This window comes from Puma concolor, chromosome B2 (genome assembly GCF_028749965.1).
Source record: "Puma concolor isolate L17-30 chromosome B2, mPumCon1.1.hap2, whole genome shotgun sequence".
Taxonomy (NCBI): Eukaryota; Metazoa; Chordata; class Mammalia; order Carnivora; family Felidae; genus Puma; species Puma concolor.
In genome coordinates, this window is record NC_141671.1 from 144460898 (window position 1) to 144473509 (window position 12612).

General features: G+C 40.9%; 1 protein-coding gene across 5 annotated transcripts in view; it reads right to left on the reverse strand.

The window, feature by feature from the left end:
- The window catches only part of SERAC1 (serine active site containing 1), a 66571-nt gene that overhangs the window by 29482 nt on the left and 24477 nt on the right, over nt 1–12612 (reverse strand). For all 5 annotated transcript variants that reach the window (XR_015251684.1, XM_086708241.1, XM_025925691.2 and 2 more), the window contains 3 exons: nt 12313–12444; nt 10042–10163; nt 8853–8981 (listed from right to left, as the gene is read on the reverse strand). Coding sequence is in view for 4 of the 5 variants with exons in the window: in XM_086708241.1 (XP_086564367.1) it covers nt 8853–8981; nt 10042–10163; nt 12313–12444 (383 nt within the window). In the remaining variant the exon portion in view is untranslated. The remainder of the gene's footprint in view (nt 1–8852; nt 8982–10041; nt 10164–12312; nt 12445–12612) is intronic.

Consider the following 12612-nt stretch of genomic DNA (forward strand, 5'->3'; position numbering starts at 1 on the left):
GAATGAAAGAAATGCAGAGGAAAAGAAAGAGAGTGACAATGTTAAAAATAAAGGGTAAGGTATAAAAATCAAAAGGCAAGTAACAAAGCAGAAAAGGGATGTCAACTAATAAAGTTACTAAAGAATTTACATCCATATTCTATATTAGTCGTAAGTATAACAAAGAATTTTATGTATCATTTTGTAAATATCATACTCAATTTGAGACACAACATTACTCTGGATTAACATGGTATTTTTCAAATGTATCTCAACAAATTTATAATGGCCAAATGATTTCATACATAATAGATACCTTGTTACCATATAACCTATGCTCCTTTTAAACAATATCCTTATAGTCATCAACACTTTTGTCTGCCATGCAAAAATACTTTGACTCATAACAGAAATATACCAGCTGTTATTTAAGCATATATAAATTCGTGCACAGCTGGCTCCCTTAGCAATGTCTTAATTCATTCATCCATTATTCCATAAATATTTTGTGAGAACATATTGTGTGGGAGGCACCGTATTTGGTACTAGGGACATTATTACCGACCACTGGAAGGGAGTAAGACAATTAAATAAGCAAACAGATAAATATACAGCATAATTACACGATGGGATAAATGCTACGAAGGGAGATAAATGCACTAAACATTTGAGATGGAGAGGAAGGTCTCTCTGAGGAGCTGACAAGCTGAAGGATGAAAAAGCGGCCATATGACAAGCTGGTGGCAGAGAATCCCAGGCAGAGAGAACTCGAGCAGGTAGCGAGTTTAAGGAACGAAGAGTGAGGGCCAGCGTGGCTGGAATACAGTGAGCGTGAGGGAGAACGAGCAGGAGGGCAGGGACGGTCAGAAAGGTAGTGAAGAGACAGATGTAGGCAAGCTGCCAAGAGATGTGACATCTGAAAACAAAAGGAGAGTAGGCAGATCACTGCCAGGATGGGTGGAGAGCAGGGGGACAGAGAGACTTGCTACTGCTTCTTATTGTGGGACCCTCTGTTTTAAAGTGTGTAAAAGCTAATCCCTGGCATTTCTGCATAAAAACTGACAACCTCAGAACTCTGCAAATTATGCAAACTAACTGGGCTTAGAAATGGTGTGTTTAGGGGCACCTGGGTGGCTCCGTCGGTTAAGCGTCCAACTCTTGATCTCGGCTCAGGTAGTGAGTGATCTCATGGTTTGTGAGATGGAACCCTGTGTTGGGCTCTGAGCCGACTGCACAGAGCCTGCTTGAGATTCTCTCTCTCCCTCATTCTCTGCCCCTCCTCAGCTGGCACTGTCTCTCTAAATAAAAAAATAAACAAACAAACTTAAAAAAAAAAAGAGAGACGGTGCATTCATTCTAAAGCATGAGTTGCAGACCCAGGGTCATTCTTAAGGGCCTGGAGTAGACAGAATTCAGGGTCGGTAGGGTGTATGCTTGGAGGAGAAAAAGTTACATCTTTATCTTCCCGACATCTAACAGAAATTTTGTAAACACAGACAATAAACCATAGTAATGGTAACAATCTGTGTGACTCTGTCGGCAATAGAGAGTACAGATATTTTCGTATTACATCTCATTTGTGGTAGCTCTCTGAGGGAGAGAGAGAGAATCCCAAGCTGTCTCTATATTGTCGGCGCAGAGCTCGACACAGGGCTTGATCTCATGCTCGTGAGATCATGACCTAAGCCAATACCAAGAGCTGGATGTTTAACCAGCTGAGCCACCCAGGCATCCCAAAAGTTAAAGTGTTTTAAAAATAAACTTCAACTTTCCCATTTTACAGGTCTCTTCCTGTTATTTAATGCATGAACAAGAAATACATGATACCAAAATTATTTTTGGTAACAGTATCCCATATAATTGGTTTCTTTTATAATCCTGTGTATTGAGTTTTATGCATCTACAAACAAGTTCACAGACTTTACTAAATCACCAAAGGGGTCCATGGCGATTAACAAAGGTGAAGAAGCCATGCCCTGGAACCCACCAGCTGTGTGGGACACCTGCCAAGGCTGCGTTACCTCAGTGAGGAGGCAGTTTCGTATAGAAGCAGTGTACTGTCCCTTGAAGGGTGCTTAGAGACTGCCACAAGGCAGGTCTGACAGATCTCTAAAAACCAGATGGACACCCCTCCTACCTCTTCACTCCCAACTTCTTGGCAAGTAAAAAATCGGAGAAGCCTGACTAGACAGGGGTAGTGGGAGGAGAATAACTGAGATAGAGTTGCTTATTGGTCTGATGAGACAGAGCTTCAGAAATGAAATTAAATATTTTTTTCAACATTAAATTAAAGAAGTACAACTTTTTGGTTAGGTTTATTCCTAGGTATCTCACTGTTTTTGTTGTAAATGTAAATGGGATTGATTCCTTAATTTCTCTTTCTGCTACTTCATTATTGCTGTATAGAAATGCAGCAGATTTGGGGCGCCTGGGTGGCTTAGTTGGTTAAGCGTCTGACTTCAGCTCAGGTCATTATCTCACGGTTTGTGAGTTTGATCCCCGTGTCGGGCTCTGTGCCGACAGCTCAGAGCCTGGAGCCTGTTTTGGATTCTATGTCTCCCTCTCTCTCTGCCCTTCCCCACTCATGCGTGTGCTCTCTCTCCCTCTCTCAAAAATAAACATTAAAAAAAAAAGGATTGCAACATATTTCTGTACGTTGATTTTGTATCCTGTGACTTTACTGAATCCGTGTTATCAGTCCTAGCCACTTTTTGGTGGAGTCTTTTGGGTTTTCTACATAGAGTATGTCTTCTGCAAGTAGTAATTTTACTTCTTCCTTGCCAAACAAACTTAACCAAAGAGGTGAAAGACCTGTACTCTGAACACTATAAAACACTGATGAAAAAAATTGAAGAGCTCACAAAGAAAGTGAAAGACATTCCATGCTCGTGGATCAGAAGAACGTTGTTAACACGTCTATACTACCCAAAGCAATCTACACACCTAATGCAATCACTATCAAAATGCCAACAGTATTTTTCACATAGTTAGAACAAGCAACCCTTAAATTTGTATGGAACCACAAAAGACCTCAGATAACCAAAGCAACCTTGAAAAGGCAAAGCAAAGCAACGCAAAACTAGAGGCATCCAAATTCCGGACTTCAAGTTACATTACAAAGCTGAAGTAATCAAAACAGCATGGTATTGGAACAAAAACAGACACGTAAACCGATGGAACAGAATAGAGAACCCAGAAATGAACCCACAACTACATGGACAGCTAATCATCGACAAAGTAGGAAAGAATATCCAACGGGAAAAGGGCAGTCTCTTCAACAACTGGTGCTGGGAACACTGGACAGCGACACGCAGAAGAATGAAAGCGAACCACTTTTTTACACCGTACACACAAAAAAATTCAAAATGGATGAAAGACCTAAGTGTGAGATATAAAACCATTAAAAGCTGTAGCAACTTCTTACTAGATATGTCTGCTGAAGCAAGGGAAATAAAAACAAAAATAAACCATTAGGACTTCATTAAAATAAAAAGCTTCTATACAGCAAAGGAATCAATAAAACTAAAAGGCAACCTATGGAATGGGAGAAGATATTTGCAAATGACATATCTGATAAAAGGTTAGTGTCCAAAACATATAAAGAACTTAGCAAACTCAACACCCAAAAACCAAATAATCCAATTTAAAAATGGGCAAAAGACACAAATAGAAATTTTTCCAAAAACATCCAGATGGCCAATGAAAAGATGATACATGAAAAGATGCTCAACATCAAAACTACAATGAGATACCACTTCACACAAGTCAGAATGACTGAACTCAACAACACAAGAAACAACAGGTGTTGGTGAGGATGTGGAGAAGGAGGAACCCTCCTGCATTGTTGGTGGGAATGCAAATTGGTGCAGCCAATGTGGAAGCTAGTATGGAGGCTCCTCAAAAAATTAAAAATAAAACTATCCTACAATCTAGCAATTGCACTAGTAGGTATTCAGCCAAGGAATACAAAAATACTAATGCAAAGGGATACATGCACCCCCATGTGTACAGCAGCATTATCTACAATAGCCGAATTATGGAAACAGACCAAGTGCCCATCAACTAATCAATGGATAAAGAAAATGTGGTGTGTGTATATATACATACATATACACACATACATAAATACGCATATACATGTGTGTATGTACAACGGAATATCACTCATCCATCAAAAAGAATGAAATCTTCCCATTTACAACAACAGGGATGGAGCTAGAGAGTATAATGCTCAGCAAAATAAAGAAGTCAGAGAAAGACAAATACCACTCCTGTGTGGCATTTAAAAACCAACACAAACACACAGAGGAAGGTAAAAAACAAAGAAAGGCAAACCAAGAAACAGACTCTTCACTAGAGGACACACTGGTGGTTACAGAGGGGAGCTGGGTGGGGGGCTGGGGGAGTAGGTGAGGGGGATTAAGGGAGGGCGCTTGCTGTGATGAGCACCTGTGAGGTATGCAGGTGCTGAATCACTACACTGTACACCTGAAACTAGTATTATGCGGTATGTTGTTAACTAATATTGCTCTGTATGGTAACTAACTGGAATTTAAATAAAAACTCTTTAAAAAAAAGTGTTCAGAGGACAGGGAGGCAAATCAAGGTGAAAGCAGCACCTTCCAAATGAAAAATCAAAAGTACTTCATTAATCACAAAGCATTCATTTTTTTTTTTTAAGTACCAGAAACAATTTCTTTTTGAAATTTCTACTGAAAGGATAGATCTATGTGTGCATGTAGTCTGCCCAGCAGAACGAAATGTTTTGAGTAAATATCAGTTTCATCATTTCCACTGTGATCTATGATACCTAAATATACTGATTGGAATAGAGTCAAGTCAATGCAGTTAAAAGGTCACATGAATTACTTTTTCAGACATCACTTTGTTTAGGGGAAGATTTTGTTTAAAATAAGCCAACTGAGGGGCACCAGCCTGGCTCAGTTGGTGCGGCATGTGATTCTTGATCTCGGGGTTGTGAGTTCGAGCCCCAAGTTGGGTGTGGATATTACTCAAAAATAAAATCTTTAAAAAAAGAAAATAAAATAAGCTGAGAAGGAGGGGGGGGCATCTCAGATGGCAGGAAACCTACATCATCTCCAGGGTAGTAAATATCAAAGAACACATACACACAGTATATGTTAATTATGAACGCGCATAGGTATACACACACAAAGTCCTAGGGTCTTTAAACTGCTGGCCAAGGCCATGGCTTCTGGGCAGGAAGGAGGTGGCATAGTATATCAAACTACTTTCTCTCTCTTGACTTAGCAAAATGTTAAAAAATGCTATAGAAGGTGACAGAACACTATAGAAGTTAGGATGATCTTAACTCAATAGTAATAAGCAAAAGAAAATCTATTGTGCTGAAAAAGAACATCAGGCCAGGTACCAGGAGCTCTGGCATGGGGACGAGGAGAGGAGTGACGATAGTGGGGACAGAGGTCAGTGGGACACCTGTGGCAGAGAGCAGGGAGGCACATCCACCCCATTGTGCTTACTATCCTGCTGATAACAGTCTGGTCCTGGCAAAGCTCAAGCTATCAGAAGCCGGACAAGACCTGCTGAAAGTGAGGCTGTGCTCCTTGCCTCCCTGATGAAAAGGGAAGCCTGAGAACGGAGAAGGGTCCAGATAAGGAATTACTCAGAATGAGAGGTGCATGGTCTTCAGGACACCAGCAGCACAAGCAACAAAAGACAAAAACACACAAATCGGACTTCATCACCATTAAAAATGTTTGTGCTGCAAAAGACACTATCAGGAAAGTGAAAATACCCCGTTTGGGAGAAATATTTGAAAACAATTTTTATCCAAAATATACAAAGAATTTTTAGAATAAAAAGACAAGTAACCCAATTAAAATATTAGGCAAAGGATTTAAACAGATATTTCTCCAAAAAAAGTATATAAATAACTAATAAGCACATAGAAAGGTGCTCAACGTCATTAATCATTAGGGAAATGCAAATCAAAACCAGAATAAAGATGTCACTTCACACATAATGAGATGGCTGTAATAAAAAACATAGGTGGGGCACCTGAGTGGCTCAGTAGGTTAAGTGACCGTCCAACTTCAGTTCAGGTCATGATCTCGCAGTTTGTGAGTTTGAACCCCACGTCAGACCACTGTGCTGACCGCTCAGAACCTGGAGCCTGCTTCGGATTCTGTGTGTGTCTCTCTCTCTACCCCTCCCCGACTCACGCTCACGCATGTGCTCTCTCACTCTAATAAATAAACATTAAACAAATTAAAAAAAAAAAAGATGGGTAACAAGTGTCGGCCAGTATGTGGAGAAATTAAAACCCTCATACATTGCTGGTGGGAATGAGAAATTATGCAGCCACTGTGGAAAATGGTTTGAAAGTTCCTCAGAGTTAAACAAAGAGTTACCATATGGACCCAGGAACTCCACTCCTAGGTAGACACCCAAAAGAATTAAAACCATATGCCCACACAAAAACTTGTACACAGATATTCATAGCAGCGTTACTCATGATAGCCAAAAAGTGGAAACAACCTAAATATCTATCAGCTGAGGAATGGATAAACGAAATGGGAGTCTATCCATACAATGGAACGTTATTGGCCACAAAAAGGAAAGAAGTACTGATACATGCTACAACGTGGACGAACTTTCAAAAGTCAGACACAAAAGGTGACATATTGGTAGCATACTAGATGGTACCCCTTATGTGAAATGTCCAGAACAGGCAAATTGAGAGAGAATGGGAGTACATTAGTGGCTGGGGCAAAGGGCAATAGAGAGCCACTGCCAATGGGCTCAGACTGCCCTCAGGTGGATCGGAGTTGGGAGTCTGTTTAGGCTACTACCCTCAGGACACCACGCTCTGATTCACTTGGATGAAGCCTCTGCTGCGCACGCCAGTTATTTACATCCAGTGAACGGGCCCACAGCTAAAGCAGTGGGAGGAGGGGATGCAGGGGGAGAGAACGTAAACCCTTCAACCAAAATGGCTTTTCATGTGCGAGGCAGTCTTACTCCAAAGGTGTGGGGCGCCCTGCGGAGCACGTGGAGAGCTCCGAGGAGATGGCACGCACAGCTGAGCCCACCGATCGCCACTATGCAAACTTTACACCCTACTGTCCCTCTCCTGTCGACTTCCTTACCATTCCAAGGGGTAGCCACTCTGATAAACAATGGCCAGTCCATGCCCTGATCATAAGAAGGGCTCAGACTCGACATGTATGGGAAGCCATTTGGAAGGCTTAATGCAGGAACATGAGTGGATCGAATTCATGTTTTTGTAAAAATCACTCTGGCTGATGTGAAAGCGCAGAACTGGGGAGACAGGTAAGGAGCCTGCTGTGGAGTCTGAGATGATGGAGATGTGATAAGGAAGCTTTCTGGATCCAGCAAGATGGTGAACTTGGCTTCTAAGTGAATCTCTCCCACTACAAACATGTAGAAATGTCTGATGAAATGCAATACAAAACTATTCTAAAACATAGCCAAGTTCTAAAGAAAATGGGAAGAAGAAAGAAAGCAGAACCTCTGCGAGAACTGAAGATGGAACTTGCAGCAGAAGTGGGAAGCACAGGACTGCCGAGGTAAGATGCCTGCAGGCTCCTCAGATGGGATTTTCCTCGTTCAGTGCAAGTGATGTGGTTTTGAATGTCACATTCAGTGGGAACTAGATCTGGGATCCCTTTAGAAAGGCAGAGCCCTGAAGTTTGCCTCCTCCAAGAGAGCCTAAAAACTCTACTCACCAGCCTATGGAAGCCTGTTTCTGTTTGGGGCTTTGGATGAGAAATTAACCCCAACACTAAGCCCTCTACAGATGTATCTGAATTTATACTTCCTATGTGCCACAGGAATCCCAAACCAGGGAATTCATATCAAACTAGTCCAGTGACAGCGAACCTCCTGGGGTATCCAACAGGGGCAAACACAAAAACTGCTCTGTGGGGACAGATTTACAATCCAGGGTGCTTGGGACTTACACAGAAAATGATCCATTCAGCTAAAGACAAGCTCACGGTAAAAACACATGACCATATTAATCCACAATCCAACATAAGAGCTGATGCCACCACAGACGGGAATTAACACCTCAATGAACTTAAAATAATAGGAGACTGAAAGAGATTCTAAAATTATTTAAAAAATGAAAGCAAGAACAGAAGTCAAGATGAAAGAACAGGACAGTCTGAGAAAGAGATGACGGTGGCCAGGAGAAGGTGGCTACACTGCAGACAGTGAGACAAATGGACTCAAGCTATATGTGAAGGGACAGCTTTCAGGAACCGCGGACTGGCTGAACATGGAAGGAAGGAATCAACAAGAATTCCTAGCCGTTAGCTTAAGCAACGACCTGTATGCTGCCCCATTTACTGAAATGGAAGTAGAGGAGGAAGAGCTTAGTGGAGAGATGGTGGGCTGAACGTGCTGAGTTTGGGACTTGGATTAGACATCCAAGCAAAGACATCAAGCAGGAAGTTGAATATTTAAATCCAGAGCCTGAGTTAGAACATGAGAGTAGAGAAATCACTTTAGGCATTAGGAGCATATAGGTGATATTTAAAACCTTGTAAATTACTATCTATTTATTCTTTAAGATTTAACTTCAGAGGCACCTCCATGAAGCCTTAAACGACCTCTTAAGCACAGTGAAAGGCTCTGGAAGTAACCTGTATCTCTCTTACACACTCTGGGACTTTGTTTATTTACATGTCTCCCCACCATCTTTAACACCTGGCCCAGTGCCTGGAATACAACCAGGAGTCACCATGTTTATTCTGTTCCTGGATGGATGACTCTTCTAGGGTTCTGAATGCTGGCCCCTGGCACAGGATCCTAGAAAGGGTGGGCGGGCACTCCAAAATATTTACTCAATGAATAAATGAGCTAACCTTCTGAGCAGCTAGACTTTGACTGCTTTCACTCAGAGCCAAAGATGTGAAATACTGGATACACTCATCTAGCTCCGTTTGAGGTAAAGAAGCCAGCAACTGTCTGAGCTCTTCTTCAATGCAAGTATCCTGGAATAAAAGGAGAAACAATGCCCCATAGTTAAGCTCAACAACAGAGTACCACAAAAGTACCCAAAGAATCAAAACAAAACAAAACAAAACAAAAGAGCAGAGATAAATTGGTGCTTTTAGTCTTGAAACGCCATCACCCACCCAGGTAAATGAGCATCACTTAACTTTGAGTTCTGGACTTCTGTGTCTGCTACCTCAGTCCAAAAACTGCACAGTTTAGCTCTCGATTTAAAATGGACTGTTATACTCTTTCTTCTTCTATTATGTTCTTGCTTCTAAAACCCAGAACTCATTAGTCATTTTCTCTAATAACTTACATCTAGCATGTTCATTTTTCTAATTTTCAACAACTGATTGCAAGTTTTCTGATTTTCATTTTCTAGGAAGGCCTAGAAAAGCTGCTCAAGAAGCACACTCTAATACCTATTAGTGGTTAGTATTTAACAACTATGAGGAGTACTACATTGATATGTACATGTAGTGGTTAGTAAATACCTATGCAAAGTGATACATTAGTATCTACATGTGGTGGTTTTCCAGGGGCTGTTTTGAGCCCCAGGAAACATTTAGCAATATCTTCAGTTTTGGTTGTTACAGCTTTGGGGATGCTACCGGCATCCAATGAGTAGATGCCAGGGATGCAGCTAGACACCCTATAATGTACAGAACAATCTTCAACAACAAAGAATTATTCATCTCAAAATGTTAGGAGTGTTGAGGCTGAGAAAAACTGATCTATAGCAATATTAGAACAAGTGACCAACTCATCGATGTTAATAGGCTATGAAGTTACCATCTGGTGTATAGAGACTTCCAATACCCAAAAGGGAAAATAACACAAGAGAAACAACATCTCCTGATAAACCAGGAAATCTTGGTATAAAAACTACAATTTCAGGTTTATATCTAGTTCACCTGCTTGTGAAAAGTAGACAACAAACTGGTGGGTTTTTGGTTTTTTTTCAAACTACTTTTTGAAAGGTTACTCTGCACCCTTCAGAGTGAAGATGTGATATGTTAATTTATTTTTCACTCACTGGATTATTTTATTACTTACTTCATTTAAAGATGGCAAAGGAGGTGGTGGCAGGAAAAAACGAAGATCACTCTCTTTGCTTCGTGCCAAACCGATAAGAGTTCTCAGATCACAGGCTTGAGCAATTATCCTATACTGGTAATCTATTGTAAAAGTTTGTTGTTAGCACCCAAGTTGGCTAATAGCTGTTTCAAGAATTAAATAAACAATTTAATTTTTAAACTACAAGTTTATGATTCAAAATTTCCCAAGTCTCTGTTCACAATGTCAACTGCCTTTACAATACCAGTAAGCCAGATGTCCAACATTTCCAGGACTGATCTCACATTTCTCCTCAACATATATGTAGGCATATCACAATCTAACTAACCTTTTGAAGAACTGAACCTTAAATGTGAAAATCGATAGGTCAGAACCAATTTAACTTCTCCTTTTTTTTGTAATAATTCTAGTGTTTAAAAACTGTTTTGCTCACTACTCAAAAAACCTGAGGCTGCATTGAGATCTACTGTCCCTGATACAGGATGGTGCTTTGGCATTACATGATGTCCATGAATAATGTGAGGTTCCAGATGGTGGTACTTTGTTTTAGTCTTCATGATTTCACCACTCCATCCTTTATGTATTGCCCTGAATGTTTGTGTCCCCCCTCCCCTGATACATACATGGAAACCTAAGCCCCCATGTCATGGTATTTGGAGGTGTGAAGTCTCTGGGAGCCCTCATGACTGGCATTACTGCCCTTATAAAAGAGACCCAGAGAGATCCTTTGTCTCCTCCACCCCGTGAGGACACAGTGAAAAGCTGGTCATCTATGAACCAGGAAGCACACCCTCACCAGACACCAATCTGCTGGCCCTCTGATCTTATATTTTCCAGCCTACAGAACTTTAAGAAATAAATTTGTATTGTTTATAAGCCACCAGTCTATGGTATTGTGTTATAGCAGCCCAAATGGACTGAGCTATGTATTGTAAACAAAACTGCAACCCTGAAGCAGACATTATTTTTAATAATGGGTGAGTTCTTCAAGATCAAGTGGGGAACTTTTCCAAAACCTACATGCTAGGGCTCCAACTCTGATTTTTCTGATATAGTAAATCTGAAATGGAATCCTGGAAGGTAGTTTTTTTTTTTTTTTTTAAAGATTTTTATTCTAAGTCTTCAACGTTTATTTATTTTTGGGACAGAGAGAGACAGAGCGTGAACGGGGGAGGGGCAGAGAGAGAGGGAGACACAGAATCTGAAACAGGCTCCAGGCTCTGAGCCATCAGCCCAGAGCCCGACGCGGGGCTCGAACTCACGGACCGCGAGATCGTGACCTGGCTGAAGTCGGACGCCCAACCGACTGCGCCACCCAGGCGCCCCTTTTATTCTAAGTCTTCAAAGTAAGCTTACATTGTACGTTATTAAAATTACACCCACCAATCAATTAATTAGGATGTATAGAGGCAGAGATCTTATTCTGACACTTTTCTTTGAAAACATTATTTTTTATTTAATTGTTTTAATTAACTTATTTTTGACAGAGAGAAAGAGTATGCGGGAGGGGCAGAGAGAGACGGAGACAGAGGATATGTCTGATAGCACTGGGCCCGAAGTGGGGCTCAAATTCATGAACTGAACTGAAGTTGGACATTTAACCTACTGAGCCACCCAGGCACCCATAACACTATTCTTTTTTATTTACCCCTTTTTATAAGATAACTCTACTAAAAAAGTACACTTTAGTCACTGTAATCAGAGCAAATCTAAACTCTTGCTTATGTACTTATACTGCAGAAGATGCAGTTGTTAAATACAAGTAAATATTTTAAATCTTCCTTTAAAAATACACACACACAAATCAGGTACATTTAGCCAATTATTAGTATTGGAGCCAAGCAGATTGTCAAAGGGAAAGCAAATATAACTGTATGGTACAGCGAGTGATTAAAATATGTCATTAAATAGGAACTGAAAGAAGATCCAAATACAACATTAGGCTATAGCTAATCGGTACCAAGAGTTTCTCTAACCAAGCAAAACTTCATTCTGGTAGAAAGTTACACAAATAGATAGATCTTCCCCAGTTTTGAAGCTGTTCTTAACCAACCTTATCCTGCTACCAGGCCAGCAGGCTTCCTACTTTCTCTATCACCGGAGTTTCTTTCAAAAACTTTTGAAAATAATTTTTGTATATATTAAGGTATGCTGAATTATTTTCCTTTCCTAGCATCTCCTTTCTTTCCCTTTATATCAGAGGTCAGGCACGAGCTGGTGGCGGGGCAGGTGCACAGAGGGGCTCATTACCATGCCAGTGGTGGGTCTCCGACATCTCCTGTACGGCCTGCAATCGCGCTGTCCTGTCCCCCGACTGGCTCTTCCTCAGGAGCAGCCACACAGCACATTCATGATCCTCCACATCGATGGTACTAAAAGTGTCTTTGCGGAAAGAAAAAAGAACAAGACCACGTAAACAGTGTGAACAGTTAAAACAACATTGTGTCCTCTCGCTTATTTAAGATGGTAGTTTGCAAGGATTTGAAATCCACAATAACGGAGTAAAATCCATTTCCAGGTATTGATAACGACTGACAGGGTTGTTCTCAG